Source organism: Lissotriton helveticus, chromosome 7, assembly GCF_964261635.1.
Source record: "Lissotriton helveticus chromosome 7, aLisHel1.1, whole genome shotgun sequence".
NCBI lineage: Eukaryota > Metazoa > Chordata > Amphibia > Caudata > Salamandridae > Lissotriton > Lissotriton helveticus.
The window spans coordinates 1,918,773,439-1,918,799,225 of NC_136068.1; the positions used below are offsets into that span (position 1 = coordinate 1,918,773,439).

Consider the following 25,787-nt stretch of genomic DNA (forward strand, 5'->3'; position numbering starts at 1 on the left):
TTTAGAAAGGCAGATCTTTAAGTCCTCAAAAGGGAAAGGAGGACCGGCTTGTCTCGAGCCAGGAAACCTCTTATCAAAGGAATCAACTCTACAGATGGGAAGAAAGGGTATTACATCAATCCCGCGGCTCTGAAGACTCTCGGCCTGCTTCAAAATGTGATTCACAATAAGTTTGGAGTAGAACCTTACCCTGGTGCAAGAACTTGCCTCGACTGTCAAAATTGATACCAAATCAATGTCGCTGGTTTGGATTAACTTCAGACTCTCCATCTCTTTAAAACACTTAAGAAGCCAAGATCTATTCATTATTAATTCAGTATCGAAGAGAGGGAGAAAATCCAACGTCAGCGTATCTATACTATCCTCTATTGGAGTTACCGAGGGTTTATTAGGACATACTGCATCATCTACCAAGGCAAAAAAGGGGGGAACAGTTGGGTTAAGAGCAGATGCAAATCCAGGAGCAGATTTGCAGATAGCCGATAATGGGGCTTCTTAAATTGGGATTCGTACAACGGGAAGTGTTATCGTTGTACTCGACAAGAGGAGCTGGAGCATCATCTCTTTGCAAATTGGGGCCCTGCTTCAAATTTCCATCTACAGTCCCAACAGTAGCCGGAAAAGAAATATTATCATCACTCTTAACATATTGGTCTAAAACCTCCTCAAAAATTATTTGTCTCTGCCTCTTTTTTTTGATTCTGCGAATAGGATTCCTCTTTTTTCCTCTACACTTTTTTGGCTTTTCCATTTTTTAGGCCCTAACAAACCTTCTTGAGGAACTGTACCGGGTATCTTTTCCAAAGAATTATTTAAGAGGACCTTCAATATCTGGGTAACTGTTTCTAGAACACAGTCATTACTGCCCACAAATTTGCCCAAAAGCAGTAATATAGAGGACAGCAGATGTTCTAAAGCGATCAGGGACTCAGAGATAGGTTTATCAAGACTCTCTGGGCGAGGGAAGACAGTTGGATGAATACTAGATATATTCAGCTCAGGGCTTTTTGAGATGTTGGACTGGGAGGAAATATCTTGGGATTTAATTGAAGGGGTGCTACTATAGAGTCGGAGACCCGAGGGAATGGAACCAAGCGGGGTTTTTGTGGCCTCGAATAACTTCAAAGATCCATCTACTAAGTAGCGCCCACAGAGTTCCAGATCAATATGTAGCATTTGAGAGTCCTCATTTCCTACTTCCCTATGAGGGGAACCACCAGCTAGTTCTTGAATCCGGTTGACCCTGGGCATTGTAAGAGTATTATGCTGCTGCACACACTCAACTCTAGGAGCGGGCAATTTAATAAAAGGGGAAGCAGTGAGTTGTGTCGGATTAATTTCTTCACAAAACGGTGAGTTCATGGCTAATTTATTTTCCACAAGTGGACCCTCCAATGTCGGCTTGGGAGACCCCCCAGGGGAACACACTACACCCATAGCTGTAGGTTTGTTCTTAACTTTAGGCTTCTCCCATAATTGAAATAATTGACACTGGCCCTTTAGTTGCAGATTTTGGACCTCCTTGTTTCTGAGTGGGTTAGACTTGGTTTTTGCACAAGACCTTCCTATCAAAAGTCTCCCTGAACGAAGCTTTTTAGCTGTCATGATTATATTTAAAATAATGAGATATCAAATGTAGTCCTTAATACAAATTAACTATTAAATAAAATAGTTGTAGGGAATTGGGCGAGAAAAACTGTGCAAAGCCAAAACTAACCAACAAAGAGACACTGTCTGAACAAGACACAGATAGAGGGACAATAAATTCGAATGTAAAATGAAAATGAGTGGGCCCAGCCCAGCCTACTTTGGCCTCTGAGGGCCTAAGAGGGCCCGCCCTTTGCCCAGGCTTCGCACGTGCGCGTTCGCGCGCGTCCCGCGGGCCGGAAATGGAGGTCCAACTATATAGTACCTTGAGGAAAGAACACGCCCCCCGATTTGAAGGCACAGGGAGGAGGCGTCGGGAAGAGGACCAGCTGTGGCAGGTTGGCGCACTGCCCACTGGTCCTCGCAGTCCCGCGATGAGCCTTGGTGGTTTGTGGCGCGAGTCCTTTGTGCACTGTCACAGGGGGATCCAAGGAGACGAGTGGCGCCCGCGGAGCGGGTGCCGCGAGGCGTGGGTCCGGGTCACAGAAGATGAAGCTGCGTGGCAGGTAAAACTGAGTCCGTCAGCAATTCAGCCCGCCCTTACAGGGAGACACACACGGAGCCAAAGTCCAGCCCCCGATTTGAAGGCACAGGGAGGAGGCGTCTGGAAGAGGACCAGCTGTGGCAGGTTGGCGCACTGCCCGCTGGTCCTCGCAGTCCCGCGACGAGCCTTGGTGGTTTGTGGCTCGAGTCCTTTGTGCACTGTCACAGGGGGATCCAAGGAGACGAGTGGCGCACGCGGAGCGGGTGCCGCGAGGCGTGGGTCCGGGTCACAGAAGATGAAGCTGCGTGGCAGGTAAAACAGAGTCCGTCAGCAATTCAGCCCGCCCTTACAGGGAGACACACACGGAGCCAAAGTCCAGCCCCCGATTTTGAAGGCACAGGGAGGAGGCGTCAGGAAGAGGACCAGCTGTGGCAGGTTGGCACACTGCCCGCTGGTCCTCGCAGTCCCGCGACGAGCCTTGGTGGTTTGTGGCTCGAGTCCTTTGTGCACTGTCACAGGGGGATCCAAGGAGACGAGTGGCGCCTGCGGAGCGGGTGCCGCGAGGCGTGGGTCCGGGTCACAGAAGATGAAGCTGCGTGGTAGGTAAAGCAGAGTCCTTCAGCAATTCAGCCCGCCCTTACAGGGAGACACACAATCCATGTCGAGGCACCTTAAGCCGCACAAAACACCGCAGCCAGACTCATTTTTATACCTTCGCAAACTGTTATACCTTCCCAAATGGACCAGCGTCACCCCTCACCTCAGAAGCCTCCACTGGCTCCCCGTGCAGAAGAGATTCAAGTTCAAAGTAATAACCTTCACATACAAAGCACTTCACAACATCAGACCCAACCACCACCTGGCTTTTCACCAACCTGCCGGAGAAGCAGCTTCTAAAGCAGGTGCTGTCTGCAGCCTGCTCTGAGCCCCTCTCCCCCTCCATATGACTGAAGAGAAACAAAGTATCAACATACATCGTTTCTCTTCAGTCAGAGCCAGGGCCCGGAACAAGGATGGGGGGTGGGGGCCCCAGAGACAGCAGTCTCCACTGCTCCTGTGAGGCAGCAGAGAGCCCGGCCCCCCACTATCTCCTCTCCATAAGCAAAGCCCACCCCACAAGAGAAGAGAAGAGACGGGGACAAGGATGGGGCCCCAGAGAGAGAGCAGGAGGCAGCACAGAGCACTGCTCACGACCCTGACAAGGGTGTGAGTGGGGGCCCCCAGAGAAAGCATTCTCCAGGACAAAGCTCATATGAGAAGGGATGAGGCAGCAAAATGGTGCCCTCAGGTAAGCACTCTTGTTAGAACTCACCATGGGCATCCGCAGGGGGTGGGCAAGGGGGAACCGAGAAGGGTGCAAGGCAGAGGGGAGAAGGGTGCAAGGTAGAGAGGAGAAGGGTGCAAGGTAGAGAGGAGAAGGGTGCAAGGCAGAGGGAAGAAGGGTGCAAGGTAGAGAGGAGAGAAGGGTACAAGGTAGAGAAGAGAAGGGTGCAAGGCAGAGAGGAGAAGGGTGCAAGACAGAGAAGAGAAGGGTGCAAGGCAGAGAGGAGAGAAGGGTACAAGGTAGAGAAGAGAAGGGTGCAAGGCAGCGAAGAGAAGGGTGCAAGGCAGAAGGGTGCAAAGGCAGAGGGGAGAAGGGTGCAAGACAGAGGAGAGAAGGGTACACGATAGAGAAGAGAAGGGTGCAAGGCAGAGAAGAGAAGGTGCAAGGCAGAGAGGAGAAGGGTGCAAGGCAGAGGGGAGAAGGGTGCAAAGGCAGAGGGGAGAAGGGTGCAAGGCAGAGAGCAGAGAAGGGTACAAGGTAGAGAAGAGAAGGGTGCAAGGCAGAGAGGAGAAGGGTGCAAGACAGAGAAGAGAAGGGTGCAAGGCAGAAAAGAGAAGGGTGCAAGGCAGAGGGGAGAAGGGTGCAAGGCAGAGAGGAGAGAAGGGTACAAGGTAGAGAAGAGAAGGGTGCAAGGCAGAGAGGAGAAGGGTGCAAGACAGAGAAGAGAAAGGTGCAAGGCAGAGAAGAGAAGGGTGCAAGGCAGAGAAGAGAAGGGTGCAAGGCAGAGGGGAGAAGGGTGCAAGGCAGAGGGGAGAAGGGTGCAAAGGCAGAGGGGAGAAGGGTGCAAGGCAGAGAGGAGAAGGGTGCAAGGCAGAGGGGAGAAGGGTGCAAAGGCAGAGGGGAGAAGGGTGCAAGGCAGAGAGCAGAGAAGGGTACAAGGTAGAGAAGAGAAGGGTGCAATTCAGAGAGGAGAGAAGGGTACAAGGTAGAGAAGAGAAGGGTGCAAGGCAGAGAGGAGAAGGGTGCAAGGCAGAGAAGAGAAGGGTGCAAGGCAGAGGGGAGAAGGGAACAAGGGGGAGGGGAGAAGGGTACAAGGCGGAAGGGAGAAGGGTGCAAGGCAGAAGGGTGCAAAGGCAGAGGGGAGAAGGGTGCAAGGCAGAGAGGAGAGAAGGGTACAAGGTAGAGAAGAGAAGGGTGCAAGGCAGAGAGGAGAAGGGTGCAAGACAGAGAAGAGAAGGGTGCAAGGCAGAGAAGAGAAGGGTGCAAGGCAGAGGGGAGAAGGGTGCAATTCAGAGAGGAGAGAAGGGTGCAAGGTAAGGAAGAGAAGGGTGCAAGGCAGAGAGGAGAAGGGTGCAAGACAGAGAAGAGAAGGGTGCAAGGCAGAGAGGAGAAGGGTGCAAGTCAGAGGGGAGAAGGGTGCAAAGGCAGAGGGGTGAAGGGTGCAAGGTAGAGAAGGGTGCAAGGCAGAGGGGGAAAAGGGTGCACGGTAGAGAAGGGTGCAAGGCAGAGGGGAGAAGGGTGCAAGGGAGAGAAAAGAAGGGTGCCAGGCAGAGGGGAGAAGGGTGCAAGGCAGAGAGGAGAAGGGCACAAGGCTGAGAGGAGAAGGGCGCAAGTCAGAGGGGAGAAGGGTGCAAGGCAGAGGGGAGAAGGGTGCAAGGCAGAGGGGAGAAGGGTGCAAGGCAGAGTGGGGAAGGGTGCAAGGCAGAGGGGAGAAGGGTGCAAGGCAGAGGGGAGAAGGGTGCAAGGCAGAGAGGAGAAGGGTGCAAGGCAGAGGGGGGGTGCAAGGCAAAGGGGAGGTGCAAGGTAAAAAATGGTGCAAGGCAGTAGGGTACAAGGGGGAGGGGGAGAAGGGTACAAGAGGGAGGGCAAGAGGGTGCAAGGCAGAGGGGAGAAGGGTGCAAGGGGGATGGTGATGAAGTTAAAAATGTGCCCCGCCCCCCCCGGAAACATTTCTGCGGATGCCTATGGAACGCACACTACTTTGTGAGGGAGAGTAGGGAGAGAGAGTGGAGAGAGAGACAGTGGAGAGAGAGAGAAAGAGAGGAGAGAGGGAGAGAGACAGTGGAGAGAGAGAGAGAGAGAGTGGTGAGAGTAGAGAGAGAGTTGAGATCGACACTGAAGAGAGAGAGTGGAGAGAGCGTGGAGAGACAGTGGTGAAAGAGTAGAGTGAGAGTGGAGAGAGAGTGGAGAGAGAGTAGAGAGTTGAGATCGACAGTGAAGAGAGCGAGCGTGGAGAGAGAGTGGAGGGAGAGAGAGAGAGTGAAGAGAGAGTGGCGAGAGAGTAGAGAGAGAGTGGAGGGAGAGAGAGAGGGAGAGTGGAGAGAGAGTAGAGACAGAATGGAGAGAGACAGTGGAGAGAGACAGTGGCGAGAGAGTAGAGAGAGAAGGGAGAGAGGTCGGGGAGAGACAGTGGAGAGAGACAGTGGAGAGAGAGAGTAGAGAGAGAGTGAGAGTGGAGAGAGAGTGGAGAGCGTGGAGAGAGAGTGGAGAGAGAGAGTGGAGAGATTGGAGAGAGAGTGGAGAGATTGGAGAAAGAGTGGAGAGATTGGAGAGAGAGTAGAGAGAGAGAGAGAGTGGCGAGAGATTAGAGAGAGAGTGGAGAGAGTGGAGAGAGAGAGTGGAGAGAGAGTAGAGACAGTGGCGAGAGAGTAGAGAGAGAGAAGGGAGAGAGGGAGAGAGAAGGGAGAGAGGGAGAGAGAAGGGAGAGAGGGTGGAGAGAGAGTGAGAATGGAGAGAGACAGTGAAGAGAGAGTAGAGAGAGAGAGAAGGGAGAGAGGGTGGAGAGAGAGAGTGGAGAGAGAGTAGCGGGAGAGTAGAGGGAGACAGTGGAGGGAGAGATAGTGAGAGAGTGGAGAGAGAGAAAGTGGAGAGAGAGAGACAGTGGAGAGAGAGACAGTAGAGATATAGTGGACAGAGTTGAGAGAGAGAATGGAGAGAGTGAAGAGAGAGTAGAGACTGACTGACTGACTCAGAGACTGAATACTGACTGACCGAAAGACTGCCTGACTGAGAAACTGACTGAGAGAGAGAGACTGGCTTTCTGAGAGAGTGACTGACTGACTGACAGAGAGAGAGATACTGATTGAGGGTGAGACTGGCTGACAGAGAGAGAGACTGACTGACAGAGACTGGTTGAGGTAGAGAGATACTGACTGACAGAGAGATAGACTGATTGACTGCGAGAGAGACTGGTAGAGAGAGAGAGACTGACTGACAGAAAGGCTGACTGACAGAGACAGACTGACAGAGAGAGAGATGACTGACTGATGTAGAGAGAGAATGACTGACTGAGAGAGACTGACTGACTGGGAGAGAGAGAGACTGGCTGACAGAGAGAGACTAAGAGAGAGAGAGAGAGGCTGAGAGACTGACAGAGAACGAGAGACTGACCGACAGAGAGAGAGAGAGACCGACTGACAGAGAAAGACTCACAGAGAGAGAGACTCACAGAGAGAGACTGACTGACAGAGAGAGACTGACTGAGAGAGAAAGACTCACAAAGAGAGAGAGACTCACAGAGAGAGACTGACTGACAGAGAGAGAGTCTAACTGCGAGAGAGAGACAATGACTGCGAGAGAGAGAGAGAATGACTGACTGAGAGAGACTTACAGAGGGAGAGAGAGACTGTCTGGAAGACTGACTGACTGAGAGAGAGAGCCTGACAGAGAGACTGACAGAGAGAGGGACTGACAGGGAGAGGGACTGACTGAGAGAGACTGACAGAGAGAGAGAGCGACTGACAGAGAGAGAGACTGACAGAGAGAGAGAGAGACTGACAGAGAGAGAGAGACTGACAGAGAGAGGGACTGACAGAGAGAAAGACTGACAGAGAGAGGGACTGACAGAGAGAGACTGACAGAGAGAGGGCGACCGACTGACTGACAGAGAGAGACTGACTGACTAAGAGAGAGAGACTGACTGACTGAGAGAGAGACTGACTAAGAGAGAGTCTGACTGACAGAGAGAGACCGACAGAGAGAGAGAGACAGACTCTGACAGAGAGAAAGACTGACTGACTGAGAGACTGACAGAGAGAGAGAGAGAGAGAGAGAGAGAGACCGACTGATAGAGAGAGACTGGCTGACTGAAAGAGAGAGACTGACTCAGAGAGACTGACGGAGAGAAACTAACAGAGAGACTGAGAGACTGACTGACAGAAAGGGAGAGACTGACTGAGAGAGACTGACAGAAAGAGAGAGATAGAGAGACTGGTAGAGAGACTGACAGAGAGAGAGACTGACAGAGAGAGGGACTGACAGAGAGAGACTGACAGAGAGAGGGCGACCGACTGACTGACAGAGAGAGACTGACTGTCTGACGGACTGAGAGAGACTGAATGACAGAGAGAGATAGACTGACTGAGAGAGAGCGAGACTGACTGACAGAGAGAGAGAGGCCGACTGACAGAGAGAGACTGACTGACTGACAGACTGACTGACTGACTGAGAGAGACTGAATGATAGAGATAGACTGACTGACTGAGAGAGAGAGAGACTGACTGACAGAGAGAGAGAGGCCGACTGACAGAGAGAGAGAGACTGACTGACTGACTGAGAGAGACTGACTGACTAAGAGCGACTGAATGACAGAGAGCGATGGACTGACAGAGAGAGACTAAGAGAGAGAGAGACTGACTGTGAGAGAGACAGAGAGAGAGAGAGAGAGACTGACTGAAAGAGAGATACTGACTGACAGAGAGAGAGAGACTGTGATTGAATTGGGGTCACAGTGAGTATGAAGCTATGCAATGCCTCTTAAGATGGCTATTGTCTCCTAATAAAAATGTATTATCAAAATGTGTTCTTTGTAGTTACATCTGCTTTTGAAATACTGCATTGTCGCATTGTCTAATGTTTTAAAACGGAAGCGAGAAGTAGCAGTGGATGCACTTTTGTCAAAACTGAACGATGAGTGGGTCCGATGTTGTATATCATGACAGAAGTCTGCATCAGGAAACCCACCTAAAATTGGGCAAACTTCCCCGGCGTACTGATGGCAGGGACCCTCTAATAAATGGACCACCACCTATGACAGCCTGCGGGCAGACTAAGTCCAACCTTTGACTCCACCATCCAGTGTTACTTATAATGGCTGTATTGGTGACAGTGGCGTAACAATAGCCCACAACCCCTGCAGTATGGCGGGTCGCTGGCCAGAGAGCTCTAGAATGACACGGAGAATGGGGGGGCCCTCCATTTAGTTTCGTTATGCCACTGGCTGTCGCAGACGTCCCACCAATTAGTCGAAGATGCTGTGGAGGTAGTTCCTTGTACTTTCTCTACGCCAAGTCCTGGAATGACTTCTCCCTCTACCTGCGAACTGCACCCACCCTCTCCGACTTCAAGAAAGGACTCAAGACCTGGCCCTTTGACTAGAGGCCATCAGTCCCCTACCGCCTGGGTTCCCCCCCCCCTTTCTCCCCCCGCAGGGTGATTCAAGTACATGATTGATTGAAGCCAACACTCTGCAAGATCATCTTAGCACTAGTACAACCCTCTCCCGCCTCAAAGATCACCCCTCACTGAATACACCTGGATCCTAGTCTTCTCCACTATTGTTTTTGGTCCAGAAATCCTCACTCAGGAAATGTATTTTTAAAAAGGTAGGACTTTACTCCTTTACTGTAGAAAGTCATGGGCCCATTCCAAATATTTGATTGATCGGAATTTTAGAGAAAATGCACTGGTAAGTTTAGCTCTTCGGGTGGTCAGAAAGACCCAGAGAGTTTTGAGGCTGGGCTGGAGCTTGTACACATAACGTCTACAATCTATCGCTCTTGGTCACACATAGAATTGAAATGGCCATGACTGTTCTCCTGGGCCTGTTCACTGCCTCTTGACTCTGCACAGCATATGGCCACACTTTGGAAGAAGGTGGCTTGCAAAGCTACTTGAAACATTCCCAGCAACATCGAATTTAAGTAGCTGCCATTGATTATTCAATGCAGATTTCTTTGAGCTCCAGACCTGGCCACACTCACTTAACACTTCATCCTTGATTACCCATCCATGTGTTGTGTTTACTTTGAAGAGTTGTGTGATATGTGCTCCCAGCAATGCTGGATGTCAGAGGAGGAGATTGTTGCAATATCACGTCATCTTTATAGAGGCAGACATAGCTCACCCTGATGTAGGTAAAGTTGAAGTGATTGTGAAGGTAAAACCCTGAAGCCTACAGTGGATTGTTTTGACTGATGCCCCATTACCAGGTTATCAAGTTCGTTGACAATTGACCAGTGTGCTGAAAAGATTGATTGGGGCCCTCTCCCCTGGATGCTTAGCTTTGGGTAGCTGCCGTTGTTACCATTAGGCCATTGTTGCTCAGATATCCAGGGGTATGTGATGAAGGAACTCGTAAAAAGTGTTTCCTACTTGTACTTTTCATCATCACCATTCACTGGGCCACTAACAGGAGGTTTAAACTGGAGTTGTTTGCCAATAGTCTTTTTATCTTCTCTAGCTGATGAATTCTACCACTGGCATGCTTCTCATCAGTGTTCTAGAAAACCTTTCTGATCTGTGTTCCTGGTGTCCAATGCTGAATTGGTGGTGGTTGTAGGTGGGGCACGGGGCACTTATGTTTCCTCATAAGATTTTGACCCACAGTGAGTGATAGAAGAACATGGGTGTTGGGGGAATGGAAAAAAGTGACCAAGGATGAAATTGGGGATAAAAAAGAACCTGAAAGAGTGAGATACAGAGACAGGGAGAGTCTGGTGGAGGATGAAAGAGGCATGAGAAGACTAAGTAGCTTTGGAGTTCAGCCCCCCCTTCACCCCCCCCCCCCCCGACATTCTATAGCACCTGCTGCAGGCTTCTGAGCAAAGCCTTGGGACCAGCACTTAATCTGATCCACATCGAGCACTGAGGGTGTTCATTTATCAGTACAGGGCGGTGTACTGAAGTCTTGCTGGAGGGATCTAGGTAAGATTGAAGAACAGCTACAACATCCCAGACCCTGTTATGTGGACTCCAAGAACAAATGCATATTGGGTGACATTAAAACTCTAAAAATAAGCTTCACATAGCAGCTGGCAGAGAGGTTGTCTTCTTTGGAAATCATGCAATAACTCAGAGACACACAGAGGGACAGGCGAGGTGGGTGTTATTGAGGTTGCACATCATGTCATGGAGGTTCACTGAAGGATACAAGAGCAGAATAAAAATCTGCACTAAAGCAGAAATATGATTATTCAGACTGAAGGTGATAAAGGGTGTCCAAAGGATGATGCCAATCCGAACAGGCATGTGCCAGTTGACAAGACATCGGAGGTGATCAGAGAGTTAGCCTCCTGAGAATCACCTTCCACAGAGGGCGTAGAAGGTTTTCAGGTGTCCTTAGGTTACTACAGTTGTTTGGCCGGGGAATTAGACTCACGTCTCCTCCCCGCTGTCATGAGGGAGACTAGAATTATTGTCCTTGCCAAACCTAATGAAAATCTGAGGCAAGGTTGGTAGTATTTGATGATTACAGCCTACTGTAAAAAGTTCCAAAATGTGTCCTTACCAGGATTTCACCTCTCATGCTAAGGCGTGTACAACGTGTTTAGGTAGGCTTTATTATGAATAGATCAACAAGTAATGGCCTAAAAATGCACTTTATTGTCAAAAGTGGGTGAGTAGGTGATGTTGAGACTGTTGTGGTGACTCTCAATGCAGAAAAGGTGTTTGACTGGATGTCATGGGTTAACCTGCTGCCTTCCACTCAGGCTAGGGTGAATACCTGATCTACCAGAAACTCATCTACTACACGGTACCTACTGCTTCTTCTGTAATCAATGACATTGCTTAATCCTTCCACCCCCACATCCCCTGTTGTCATTGCACCAAGCCACTAGACAGCGTGTACAGGCAAAAATGGGTGGGTGCTGGTATCTCAGCACAGGATTTTTAATCTTTTATCGCCGCACATCTCACAGACGACCTTCTTTAAACAAAATGTCCAGGTTAATTTGTATATTGTAGTCGATCTGTACAGTGAGATTTCTAGGTTTTGTATTAATTGGGGTACACACAATTAGTCCCATTTCAGTAACTCTCATCCCCCTAAAGGTAAGTGGCATCCTGTTTCATTGAGGCCATATCTCTCACACCCAGTGATCAACACTTTTAAAGGGAGTGCAGATGTTTGGGCACATAATGTCACTTGTCTCCTTGACATTTATTTATCTAAGACTGACATGTGAATTGGATTTCCCATGTTCTTTGTGGACAGAATTGCTTTAATCGTGCCTCGAGATCACAGACCTTTATCATGTCGGACTACGGATTTCAAGAGTAACGAGTACCATTCGTGGAACAGTCTTCCCACTATGGCCCTCATGGATTTTATTTCAAGTCCCTGCTGTCATTTTCTATGGGAGGGTGTTGCAGTACCAGTGATTGGCCATGTGTGGTGTTGGACTTGCCTCAGCTCTGCACAGGGGTAATTTACTACTGTTTTGGGGCCCTTTGTGTCTGTGGTAACTTTAGAATTGCAGTTTGTGAATAGCAATGGGTTTACTTTTTTGGTGTTGGTTGCATGTCCCTCCCTAACCCCTCTCTATCCATCCCTATACCCCTCCGGTTTAGTAGTAAGTAATAGAAAACTTTACATACCTAAGGATCTCCCCACAGAAACGACAGGTGAGGTGGAGGTAGAGGCTCACATTCACAGGCTGTGAATAGCATTTTGTCATACTTTGGTGGTACTATTGTTATACTACTAAATGTACTATTAACCCCTTCCATGCTGGGCCGTTTCCGCCGCTGTGCGGTAAACAAAAGAACAGGGCGGGGCCGTGACGAACCCCAGCCATCATCAGCACACGAGTGCCGCAGAGCGTGACGGCTGGGGTTCGTCACCAGCATGGAGGGGGTTAAATGCAGGTTGTGGCTAGGCCCTAAGGTATTACAGCCAGTGATTTATAATAACCCTCTCTGCAATTTCATAAAAAACAATAACTATTTAATTTATGATTTCTCTTTGCTAAAGGGTATTGGGGGGTTTATGGACCAGTAGTGCTGCTTAGATAGATACATTAATTAGCACTCACTACCACTGCGCATGTCATACCAGCAGGAATGTACATAACATGCCGTAAAGGAATGACGTTTAGAAAGCTGGTACCTACTTATCTGTAAAGTTGTTTCTAGTCACCCATTTCCAGGTACCATTTTCTTTTCTCAGACCAATCCAGAAAGTAGCTGAGTCCAGCTTCTTACCCAAGAATTCCTAAAAAGAAATTCATAAATAACATTCAATCACAGAGTGTTTTTGTAGAAATCAGACAGTTTTTACTTGTGTGTGTGAGAGTGAGTGAGTGAGAAAGAAAGATTGAGTGTAAATGCAAGCCTGAGTTTCTTTGTTCTTACACATGAATATAGTCAAATGGGTCCCTGTGTCTGTTCCCATGGATCCTGGACCACTGACACTCTTACATTTTAAGCAGTTTTGCACATCTCTTCTAAAGTATATCTCGGGCAATATTCAGATATCCTCAGGGGAGTCGAATCAATCTGACAAGGGACCACATTAATGTGGACCTTCTAATCCACTGGAGTGCTGCATCCTTCTTAAAGGAAACAAGCACCTGTTGTAGGAAGAGATCATGGTCAACGGTGCTGAACAAACATCATAGATACAGAATAAAGACACCTACGAGACCTTCACTCATGATTATTCTCCGATCTCCTACAGCGGAGGCCGCAACAGCTTCTATAATACCCATAAAAGGGCAAATGTAGACACACAAAGGTTACCCATCAGGCCAGTAGTGACAGATTAATAGATATAGCCACTTGCCCTCCTCCTGCCTCGATGTTACTAGCATTTGGTCCATCTATCCCCATTAGCTGCAGTTACAACTGTTAATTATAGTGCATTTATCAGCTACCCCAACCAAGTCCTACTGCAATATAAATTCTGTGCTGTCAGAACCCCTTTTAGAGGGCCATGGGTCAAGCAGGTATTACTGGGCCCAACCATTGGGGTTGAGTTGGGTCCTGAGCTCCTCGGCCAAGTACCACTTCAGCACTTGACACTCAGTGGTAGCAGAGGTCAAGCAGTCCAAGGTTTCTTGGGGTAGGGAGCTGCGTGGGGGACAGTTCCAAGTTCCAGTTCCCTGTCATGGTTATTCCCCATTGACGATAGGCAACATTCAGGTTAGGTCCCATTACGAGTCCGAGACTAGAAGTGCCACCACGGCTTTATAAAAGTCAAAGTGTTCCAGTGCTGCAGCTCAATGATGCAGAGCAAGTTCCCCCAGGGCCTTTCGCCCCTTTGGTGATCAGTCTTACCCGCTTCTGGTGGTGTTTCTGAATGGAAGTCTCTGGGAGTGTTTAACACTCTTGCATCGCAATGGATACGAGCCAGTGAAGGCATTGAGTGGCAGTCTCGTTGAAGGCGGCAGAGCAGCTGGTCATCTGCGGTGCTCCCTGGATGAAACAATACGTTTCTCTGATGCCGCTGGTTGATAGGGGTGGTCGATCAACTTCCGATGCCTCAGTCAAGCCTCCAGGCACATGGGTCAACATCCATGGTTAGTCATGCTCCCAAGATGGTCCAGATGGTGTCCCTCTCTCTTGGCAGACGGTTCAACCAGGGCAACAGCCCTTGCTCTCCATAGATACTCCCTCCTTGACACATGGTGTTGCTTACTTTTGGCAGCAGATGGGCACCTATCCGATCAACACAGCAGCAGTAGTTCTCACAGCATCCCCTTCTGGTATACGGGGTTGCTGATTTTGATCTGCACGCTAGCAAAAGCCTGATTGGTGCTACAGTAGTTACCTTAGCGGTAGCCCGCGCTGGCATGCCAGGTCACCGTCTTAGATCAGCACAAACAACCATTGGATTGGTACAACAACAATTCTGATTTACAGCCTGCCCCCCGGCATATGGGGTCAGGGCCGGCTTTAGCGCTGGTGGTGACCGGTGCGACAATGTTTGTTGGTGCCCCCTACAGACTCCCTCTCTACCACCCTTTAACAGTTCCCCCTCAAGTCTCCATAAACACTCTCTCAGATGTATTTAATTAAATATATAGCACCACCTATATCAGTGTATAGTGCCAGAGCACTTTACATTACACACACATTACACAGAGACAATCAATCATAGGTGTGTAAATCAGTGTATAGGAAATGTTAAATAATACAGAGGACTACAAGGTGAGTCACATGTCATCCATACTGGTAGACAGTGTGAGAAGTTGGCCTGATATATGATGTTCACTAGTTCTAGTGACCACCTGGTATCAGTCCAAACAACCCTTATGGTGATTGGTTGTAAGTCAACCTTTATAGACCAGCTATCCTAATGGTAGCATGGACAAAGCAGTCTTAGGCTAAACTCTTTTGGCATGTGAAGCCAGCTGTTTTACCACAATATAACCCCTTGAATACCAAATGAAAGGACACCACACAGGTTGTTATGAAAATAAACAATATATTTATTAATAACAACACCTCTGAACTCTTCATGAGATCAGAGGGCTAAGCACATGACAATACTAGGAAAGAAATACGAGTTCGCACAATATTTACACGTGTGCCTTAGGGGCACGACAAACCATATACTAAGAACAATGGAATGCGAGGAAGAAAAGTACTGTAAGGAGATCCAGAGGCTGGAGGATAGCTGGGACTACGCTACGAACTAGGTAAGTACGGAGCAGGAGGCCCACGGGACTCACGTGCAGAGTGGAAACTCTCACGCGGGATGCGTACCAACGTCTATGGATGCTACAGTTTACAAAGTTACGGATTCCGGACGAACCCGGCTGGATGGAGGGAAAACAGTGGACCTGGACACTAGGATAGTGGACACTGACTTCAGCACCTAGAAGCTTTAGTTACCTAACCCACAGGCTGCGGGTGCATAGGGCTGAAGTGGTGTCGGGTTTGCTGCGTTGATCCCGGTGATGCCTGAAACAAGGAGTTGCTGGCAGGCAGCCAGATGGAGGAGTCCGGTGGTTCCAAGGATGGAACTAGGAAGGAGAAGTCCTGAAAGGGAAGGGGACAGAGTCTTGGTCACTAGCCAGTGACGGTGCTGGAACCAGGAGGGAACCAGATGCTGTCGCCGCATTCAGGTGAAGGAAGGGTTGCTTCTCTCTGTAGCTGCGCGGACCAGGAGCTGTTCTTTACAACCAGGCTGGAGGCACGAGCTGTCCCACGTAGTCTGCTGCTGATGGCGGTGTTGGATCGTCGATCTGGTCAACAGGCCTTGGCTAATGCAAGCCACGCGGTGGAACAAAGATGGCGTCTGGTGCGGACCAGGAGGGTCCGGGGTGCTTCTCTTTCACGAGGAAGCAAGGGCCAGTCTGGGAGACCAGACTAGCAGTGTTGAAATCTTCGGGTCGTTGTCTCAGAGGTCACAAGCCAGCCGGCAAGTGACCAGACAACAGGAAAAGCAGCAACCAGGCAAAAGGGCCCCACGCAGATCTCGTGGAGGCTGGGGGGCTGGTCTTTGATGCAGGTGCTGCGTCGGTATGGGGCTTCTCAGTCCCCCATGCACTTACTCGAGGGTCACTCGAGGGTCGTGCTGGAAGCGCTGTGCAGGTTTCTTCAAGATGGCCGTCTCCACGTTGCTCGTCGCACCCACGGGTCCCAGCTGTGCTGTGGATGTGGGTAGAGGTCAGAGAGGTCTGGAGGTCCGGGTCTGGTCGAGCTGGGTCGTCAGATTCCTGGATGGAAGGACTTTGCAGCAAACCGCACAGGAGCTTGATGGTGCCTGTGAAGCAGGATGGTCACTCCCTGACCATAGGGGAGATTCTTCAGTCTTCTGATGTTCAGGCGGTCGAAGGTCAAGAGTTTCTTCGTGGAAGTTGTCAAGATTAATCTAACTGGGAATGGGACCAGCTCCTACCTTTATTCTCCTAAAGGGGGCTGCACTACGACTAGGTCCCTCCTCTGGGTGGGACCAGGAAGGGGGGTGGTTACACCCCCTATCCTTTGTCCAGTTTCCCGCCAGAGCTGGGGCTGGAGTGCCCAGCAACTGGTTGGAACCGGTGTATGCACAGGGCACCTTGTGTGCCCCAGGCATGTCTCATTCCTTTCAGTCTTGGCCTACCTAATACACAAAATCCTGTCTGGGGTGGTGCTAGCACCTCCCAAGGCAGGAAACCCTTTGCCTGAGCCTCCCTCGCTGGAAGGACTCCCAGCAGCAGGAGGTCAGACTGGTGTCTGTGGTGGCAGCATCCATTTTGTGATGCTGAGGCTTGAGTTAACTTTAACCGGGGTTTACAGTTACATACATGTCGTGTCCCTCTAGAAGGGTGGAATGCTACCCCCGTCGCCAGAATTGGCGAGGGGGTAGTATTCCAATTCGTATGACACCTTACTCGACATGTTTTGATAATGTTATACCAGAGTTAGCATTTAACCGCGAGGATTATAATGCACTTAAGAGTATATGGTATAGCGTTATCATGGAACAGCTATTAGGACTTGGTTCCTCAAGCTGCAAACGGGCTCAGCTCATGCCAGAGCACCATCTCACATAATTCCAAGCACTCTGCCTTCAGGATTGATAAGGCCTTCCATAGGAGTGACTGATAGGACTATATGTGTCCATTTTAGGGTTAGATATAGGTATACTATATCTACAGCAAAGGGTGTTTACACCACCTTGCCCCAGCTGTCTTGCAGCCAGTTGTGTCAGTTTTGGATGGCCAGCCAGGGGTGGCATAATACATGCTTCAGCCCCTGGTAGGCCCTGGGTACACTTATGCCCAGGATACCTAAGGTACACTGTACAGGGACTGATAAGGTGACTCAGTATCCAATTAGATATGTACCTAAGGTACATGGAGTCCATTTTAACAGAGAGAGCAGGAAGCCTGGGGTCCTGATTAGCAGGATCCCAGGCCAACTAAGTCAAAAACCAGCAAAACACCAGGAAAAAAGTTGGGGTAACCATAGTCAGGTATCCACCTTCCTACATAACCCCCCCCCCCCCCCCCCCAACGAAAGGAGATAAGGCTATCCTTGACCAGGTAAGCCTATATTGCCTGTGTGGCCATATGAGGAGGTGCATGCACTGGCATGGTTACCCCCTATCTCATGGTCCACTAAGCAATCCCTCACCCTAAGGGTATCTGAGGGTCTCCACCATAGGGAATCTCTACCTGTGGTGTGTTTTGGCAAAGTAAAAGGCTGGTGCTGATATGGAGTACTGAAGTGAGGCTCCACTAATTTTGGGCTCAGCTTCCTCCAATCACTACCCACCATGCATGCCTTTCTTTCCAGGACTGAGTTGCTGTATGCTCTCAGGGTCAACCTCTGGCCACCTAAAGCTGGAGGCTGGGTCCCTCTGTTTGGCTTACTGGAGGGACAGGTCAGGTTTGGGGCCCTTAGGTCCCAGGTTTGGCTGTGCCCAACAGTGTCCATCTGTGGGAGGTCCCTAACTAATTTTAAGGGGGATCCCTCAGGAGTTTGTTTTATTTTCACTTGGCTAGGACTACTAGCTTCAGTGCCCTTAATCTGCTGATTGGGGAGTTCTTTTGGACAGGGGGCCCTTTGGGGTCCACCACTGGCCTCCCTGACCTCTACAGCCCTGGGCTGACTGAGGCAGGGTAGAGAGGGGCAGGTTACCTGCTCCAGACTGGGTCCCACCTTGGAAGGGTCCACTGACATCAGGGGTTCTGCCAGGCTAGGCCTGACTACCTCTGGGGCAGTTTCTTCACAAGGGGTAAGATCAGTTCCCTGAGGAGGCTGATCCTTTCCTAAAGTCTGGTGGGAGGGAGATTTCTCTTCCTCCTCAATGCTCTCTGTTTGAGTGGAGTGATCCATAGTTTCAGGCTTCACAACACTATTATCAGTCTGAGTTTGGGCTGTGGCCATCACAACCCCACCAACCTTTTCAGGAAGGGACTCAGTTTGGGTATGGGTTGTTACCATCACAGCCCTGCTAACCTTTTCAGGGAGGGAATCTACTTGAGATTGGGCTGAGACTGGCACAGCCCTCCTAACCTGTTCAGGAAGATTTACCATTTTAGAATGGGTTTCTTGTTCTACCTCAGCCCAGGCTGAGATCTCTAAATCATTCCCCAGTAGGCAATCTACAGGCAAGTTTGATGACACTGCCACTCTCTTGGGGCCAGTGACACCTCCCCAGCTGAGACTTACCACTGCTATATGTCTCGTAGACAACCACACTTGAGTTCATGTATTTTTTTTCGTATATTTTTTTCATACATTTTTTTCGTTAATGTTTCCCATGCTGTGTATGCTTTATTTACAGCCCTTAGAAGCTGTATGTTTTGAAGACATGTAAGTGAAAGACTTTCATTGACCGTACATATCACTTGGCATAGTCGGGCACACCAATGCACTAAACCACACGGTGAAACACTGATTATGGAACTGCATCATGTTGTGAATGATAGATGAAGGCACATAACACGTGCTAAAATACTGTATCCTTTGTTTTTAGATGAGCTCCCGGAAGAAGGGCATTTGGCCCGAAATGCATTGGAGCATTCATGCATAAACTTACATTTGTGGAATGATGATATAATTTGAAACTGAATGAAATTTAATTCAAATATCAAATTAAAACCGGTTGAACAAGCTGAATATCTGAATGGTGTAAATAATTTTGGATATAACTTTTGGAGACCTTTATTTTGAACCAAAGGTGTGCCTATATCAAGGGATTCTTCCAACCACTGGAAGAACATTTCTGATTCATTATCTCTGACGTGAAAGACGGACACGCCACCTTGTGAGCACCCAAACCTAAAAACTGTTGCATAAACATTTGTTTTTACTTCATTACTAGCTTTAGGCAGTGCACCTTCTTACTTCATACCTCATGAATTACTAAACACCACAATATTGTCCATGTAAACCACACACAACTCTCCCAGCCCTGCAAGAACATGGTTCACCAGACGCTGAAAAGTGGCAGGAGTATTCTTTAACCCAAAGGCCATTACCTTAAACTTATACAATACCTCTGGTGTAGGAAATGCTGTCTTCTCCTTGGCATTTGATATTAAGGTGATCTGAAAGTAGCGACTGGTCAAAAGGTGCTCAAATATCTTTAAGCACCTTACCGATCCACAAACTCATCCGCTCTTTGGATTGGATGAGCAGCGTTTTAGGCTACCTCAATGAGGGCTCGATAGTCCACACAGAACCGCACTTCAGTAGACTCTTGCTTTGGTGCTAGTACCACAGGACTAGGCCACACACCTGTTTTTTTTTTATATGTGTACACTACTTGTAAATCCATTTTGTGAGCAAAGAATAGTAAATTTACACAAAAGTGTGAGTTTACCTTTGTGAATTAGGCCCCTTGTGTGTAAAAACTACACTTATTATGTGACTGCAGTAAATTGCATATAGGCCAATGCACAGCACCTGCACCTGCAGCTCATAATTGGGAAATGGCTTACTGGTTGCCGCCAATTGTCCGAGCCCCTTTCAGAGGGCCATGGGCAAACAGCAGTTACTAGGCCGACCGTGGGGGTTGAGGGCTTTTACTCCCGATGTTACACAAAAAAGATGTAGGGACCCATCCTTCATCTAACAATGACTTCAGGATACTGGTTGGAAACACTGAGTGATTCACAGAGGCAAGTCAACCACTCAGGTACCAGGTCGTACCGGAAACAAAAGGTTTTATGTCCTAAGGCAACAGGAAGGGGAAGTGCATGAAAACCTCCACAAGGCAGTAAAATGGGGCTGAACGTTGAAGTACTGTGGTGCAATGGCTCAACACATTAGGGCCATTCTCAACAGCGGCTATGATGGCGTGGCTTTTTGTGCTGATTTCCCACAAATCTGTGAGTCATCTCGCAGTGGCATAAGAAGGCGTTTCTATTGTTAGATGGGCGAATAGGACTCCAAGGATGGTAGCACCATCAGAATGAAGGTGGTGCAGGGGTATGCCAACGTGTGGCAATACCTTCCTTCTGGTAGCAGAACTGAACAAACATTGTAATATTTGTTGCAAACTGTGGTTAGACACCAGGCTATTATTGAATTCCTTTTCAAAGTGGATCTTCGTCAAACGTTGGACCTTCCACTTATACCTACAAGGAATTCACACAAGGATTCCTTGCAGGAGTAAGGTTTTACTACAGCACATTTCTCTGCTCTGAGTGCAGAGAAATTAGAAGTAGTAAATTCCATCCAAGAGGCAACGAATGCGTGATACAAGTCGTGGTCAGCCTTGTGAGTTTGTGAAAGCCTACAAGCTTGTACATTTGTGGACATTCAAAAACTGAAATACTCCCCTTTTTCACCTTGGAAATGATCTGAGATTTACGTCAGCAGCGGACTGGGTTTATACCCTTCTGGGATGGTAATTAGAACAGTTTACCTCTGATTTGATGGTGGTGAAGGTAAAGGGCTTTCACCAGGGGGAACATGGGTTTCCTGTGGAGAAAAAACATGCACTCCGCACACTCGACTGCCAATCCAACTGTGTGGAACTACACACCATGCGCAGTCCTGTACGTACAGGGCACATAGACAGACTTAAAAAGACACCTGACAAGTCAAGTGTATGCTGGAAACCTGTGCCTGCATTGGCCATGGCATCCCTAGCGTATTATTACACCTGTCTTGTGAACTGTGAAAAAGTGTACAAAAAAGCGTTCAGACAGAATTGTAGAACTCTGCCCTTCCTTTAACACTTATCTTCACCTATCTGGCCCATCATTGCCTATATTCATAAAGAGACTGAGGATATGCCACCTACATTCACTGGGTAACGTCAAGCTTCTCGCACATATCGTGGACATTTCCCTTTCTAATGCCTACCTACTCAGTCTGCCCATATTCACTGAGTATTCATCTGGTACTATTACTCCATCACTTACCTTTTCACCCTCTGTCTCAATCACCGCCAGTTCAGACCTTCTTAAAGTGCAGTGCCTTCTGCTTTGATCCCAAGGAGCTTCCTCTTGAGAGAAGTAATAACACTTCTCCTCAATGTAGACCCAGTTCTGAGGGCAGAGTTGGCATTTTGTTTGTTCTGCAAAAAGAACACAAGCGGATTAATCACAAATTTTTGTGCCATTTTGAAGGTGATCTCCATGAGTGGGTTTCCCATCAGGATGCACTCAACTGTACCCCGAAAACCATTAACTACCCTAAATGATTAAGAATAACACTACCCCGGAACCTCAAAATGAGAGCTCATATTAAACAAAACAACAACACACAACATAACAATGATCAAAACACTCAAGCCATCCATCCCGGAAAGCAACTTCACAGAGGTGGTTGAGGCACTCTTCATTTGCAGATTGCACTTTAGAAACACAACTATCACTGGCTGGGGCTCCAATACCCACCTGGGCCATGAAGGTCACCTCAGTGCAGGAGCTGGGCTTGTCTCAGGAACCGACAGATGCAATCACATCACTCCCACACTTACCACACTCAATGCAGGAGCTGGGCTTGTCTCAGGAGCCCACGATACAATCCCATCACTCCCACACTTACCACACTCAATGCAGTAGCTGGGCTTGTCTCAGGAGCCCACGATACAATCCCATCACTCCCACACTTACCACACTCAGTGCAGGAGCTGGGCTTGTCTCAGGAGCCCACGATACAATCCCATCACTCCCACACTTACCACACTCAATGCAGGAGCTGGGCTTGTCTCAGGAACCCACGATACAATCCCATCACTCCCACACTTATCACCCTCGATGCAGGAGCTGGGCTTGTCTCAGGAACCCACGATACAATCACATCACTCCCACACTTACCACACTCCATGCAGGAGCTAGGCTGGTCTCAGGAGCCCATGATACAATCACATCACTCCCACACTTACCACACTCCATGCAGGAGCTGGGCTTGTCTCAGGATCCCACGATACAATGTGGTACTGAAAATTTTGGACCTGTGTCATAAACATCGTCGTATCATGACGATTTTGATATCAGCAGACCGAGAATGGCTAGTACACTATGCACAAGCATTTGTCATATTCAAATGACAGAATCACCCTGAAATCAGAGTTTTCGTCCTGAGCCCTCAGGTTCCATTTTGTGACCGGCAGTCATTTTGTGGATTGCCCTTACAGTAGGCCCTCACTGTGGCAGAACAAGTATTTAAGGACATAACCTTAGCATGGGTTTGTGCTGACTCCTGCATGACCTGGCGAAAGCTGACTCCCTTGCCCGAGGCTGACCTCGTTGAGCCAGTTCCTTGTTAGGCAGCTGGTCAGATAGAGACCAAAGAGCAGGACATTGCAATGTTTATTGTACACGCACACACCCCTTTATCTTGCTCCTATCTGTTTCTGTTCCTTCTTTATGGTCTATTTATGATGTGGGCTGCGGGCCTTTTCATTATGGGTCTTGTCCAGCTTGTCTAAAGAAGAATGTTTATTATGGGTTTGTTTGAGGATTAATTTTGGGCTGGACAAACTGAAAAGTGGGTTTGTCGTCATACAGTGCTTTGTGTGCACGTCCTGGGAGTGACCAACAATAATGTACTTCAAAGAGAAAATGTGTGCCTAGGGCATAATAAATGGTATAAAAGGGTATACAGCAGTTAGCACGCATTTTTTACAACGCGGTACTGTTACCACGCTACTTTTACCACGCAAGTCGTTATCACGACTTGCGCTGGGGGGCACTCCAGGATAGTAAATAGTTTAATTTACTATCCAACTCCTTCCCTAGAGTCCACGGGGACTGGAGTTGGAATAGTAAATTAAAAAATTTACTATCCAGCGCCCCTCCACGCAAGTCGTGGTAACGACTTGCGTGGTAAAAGTAGCGTTGTAACGGTAGGCGTTGTAAAAGTACGCGTGGTACCATCATACATCCGTATAAAAGGTCTGTGCTGAGACCATTCAGCAGACTGCCTCATTCAATTGCTAAGGTAGTTGGGTGACGTAGCCTCACTTAATTGTGTTTAATAAAGATGTCTTTTCATATTTTCAGAGTCTGTGCCAAGTTCTTGTTATATTAGTAAGTATTCCCTGAGAGCGAAATTACCGAGTTCTTCAGTTGGCGCCCTAACGTGGGAATCATCAGAGAAGTGACTTTCTGTGGGAGTGATCGTGCCAGGAGACTGAAATAAACTGAGGAGGACAGAGCAAGATTCTACTAAGAAGGTACTCTGTGCACGAGGATTCTGGAGATTCTTTGATTCTGCGGCCCAGTATATTTCTGATCTTCCTGATTTTTGATCCTCCACATGATGTCACTCCTGACTGATAACCTTTTTGCGTGAGTATTCTTAAAAAGACCATTAGGTCATGTAGAACTTGACAGTTAGAATTTGGATAACCTTTTGATTAGTAAAAGTAAGAGTTAAGTATAAGTGGGTCGCTCCCAGTCCTTTGGTCCTTAGTTTGGTTCTTAGTTTGTTTGGTCCTTAGTTTTATTTGAAGATTGCAATTTTCGAAAACCGAGGGTCTTGTATATTTACGAGTGTATCGATAGAGATAGCCCCTTGAAGTTTGAAGCTAGATTAGTGAGCTATAAGATGCCTGATCTTAGCAAATTTTGAGCTTTGTGTTGGCCAACTTTGTATACGTTTGGATTAGCCGGCTTCCCCTAAAGGGGATATCTAAATAGGTTTAGATTTAAAAACATATTTCTTCCTTGGTGATTTTGTATCCCCAGGGAATTAAAATATGACATAATACAAAACAAGGATCCTTTGTTCTACGCAGTTTTATGAATGAGATATATGCAGAACGATTTTTGATGTTCTGCCAGCCAAAGCTAGTGAATTAAGTGTATTGTGGCTTCGTGCACATACAGCAGTCTGTTGGGCTGTGTTTTTTGCAGTCTTTTGGAACCCTATTGAGACGTGTTTCTTGTAAATATGACTTACCTAGTATTTACAAATGGCTTTATTTTCGTCCTGAGTGTCGATTTGTGGGTTCAATGTGGGTTTCAATGTCTATGTGTTTTTTTCATTTGTGTAACTTCAGTATGTGAATTGCGATGGCAATTTATGAAAACAATAGCTACAGCACTGTATTGTGTGTCCTGTTTGAATCCTTTCTCTTTATGTTTGCAATGAGCTCAAGGTGTTTGTGGGTTTCTTGATGTTAAGTAAAATGTCAGATTAATTAATATTAAGTAGAAATTAAATGACACTCCAGCAATTTACTATGTCACATGCTAAAATCGCTATATGTTGCTATTTAATTTACAGACTAAGCAAAAACGCATATGTGCAAACTGTTAAATGCTTAAAATAGATAAGTTAAAATTCACATTCACTAGGAATATGAAGGGCCTCAAGAATAATTGTGTCTTTTGTAGCAAAACGAATTTGTAGCGTTTCTACTTGCATGCATTATAGTATATGTTAAAGGCAAACACCTCAGCTAAAGTAAATTTTTTCTGGCTAGATTTAAATGCGTCTTTTTGCACGCGCATTTTTAAAACTTGAAATGTCTGTTTTCAGTAAAACTGAAAGCGTGCTCAGGTTTCAGCACTGTTTCAGGTTTCAGCCTTTCCTGCCTTAAGGCAGCAGATGTTGTTTTTCGAAGGCCATAAATAGCATTGGACTTAGCCGTTAGTTAATCACAGTTGGCCTTTTTCATTTCAGAATAGTGTTTTAGGTTTAAAGTATTTTATTCAGCACAACATGTAAAGACCAACAAACATCTCAAGAGAGTATAGCAGGGCGGAAAAGCTAGTGTCCAAGAGAGCTACCAACAGTTGTCATTCCATGGGTCACGCCCGCTTAGTAGCAAAGGTCGCTTGTCGCCTCAACATGTTATGACATTTCCCGTGTAACCCCCCCACCCAACATTCCCCCCCAACGTCCCACCACCCACCCCCCATTCCCACCCCACGTCCAGTGCACAGTCCCTAACCACGATACACATCAGAGTCACAATACCAAGGAGGAGAAGTCCAACGGGAGATCACGGGGCTGACTCCACCGGGGTCGGAAGCCGCAGGAGGCGGAGATATTTGGGGCAAGTAAGTTCTCTGAACTCAGTAAGCAATAAGGAATGAAATGGTTGCCAAAGCTCCCTAAACTGGTCTACATCCCCCGCCACAGTGAGGGAAAGCTTCTCCATACCCAACACATGCCACAACCTGTGGAGCCAGCCAGTGATAGACGGTACCGTATCAGTGTGCCAGTGAATCAAGATGTTCTGGACAGCGGAGCCTAGAGCTATCGCTATCTGCCTTCCCCTGCGAGATCGAAGAGGATACATTAGACCATTCGGGAGCCCCAACAGGGTATAGGCAGGGAAGCGCGGCAGTTCAATTTCGAAATGAGAATCAATTTCATCCAACACTTCTTTCCAGTAGGGTTCTAGAAGCGGGCAGTCCCATAGTATATGTGTGAGTGTACCCCTGTGCCCACATCCCCGCCAACATGTGTCATCTTTACTACGATCAAACTCACGCACTCGTACAGGTGTATAGTACCAATAGGTAGAGACTTTAGTCAACG

General features: G+C 47.9%; 1 protein-coding gene across 1 annotated transcript in view; it reads right to left on the bottom strand.

Annotated features, from left to right (window-relative positions):
- Positions 1 to 25,787, bottom strand: part of LOC144769970 (C-type lectin domain family 10 member A-like) — a 118,449-nt gene that overhangs the window by 4,769 nt on the left and 87,893 nt on the right. The window contains exons 5-6 of the mRNA XM_078654165.1: positions 21,209 to 21,363; positions 12,509 to 12,609 (exon numbers count right to left, since the gene is read on the bottom strand). Coding sequence (XP_078510291.1) covers positions 12,509 to 12,609; positions 21,209 to 21,363 — 256 coding nt within the window. The remainder of the gene's footprint in view (positions 1 to 12,508; positions 12,610 to 21,208; positions 21,364 to 25,787) is intronic.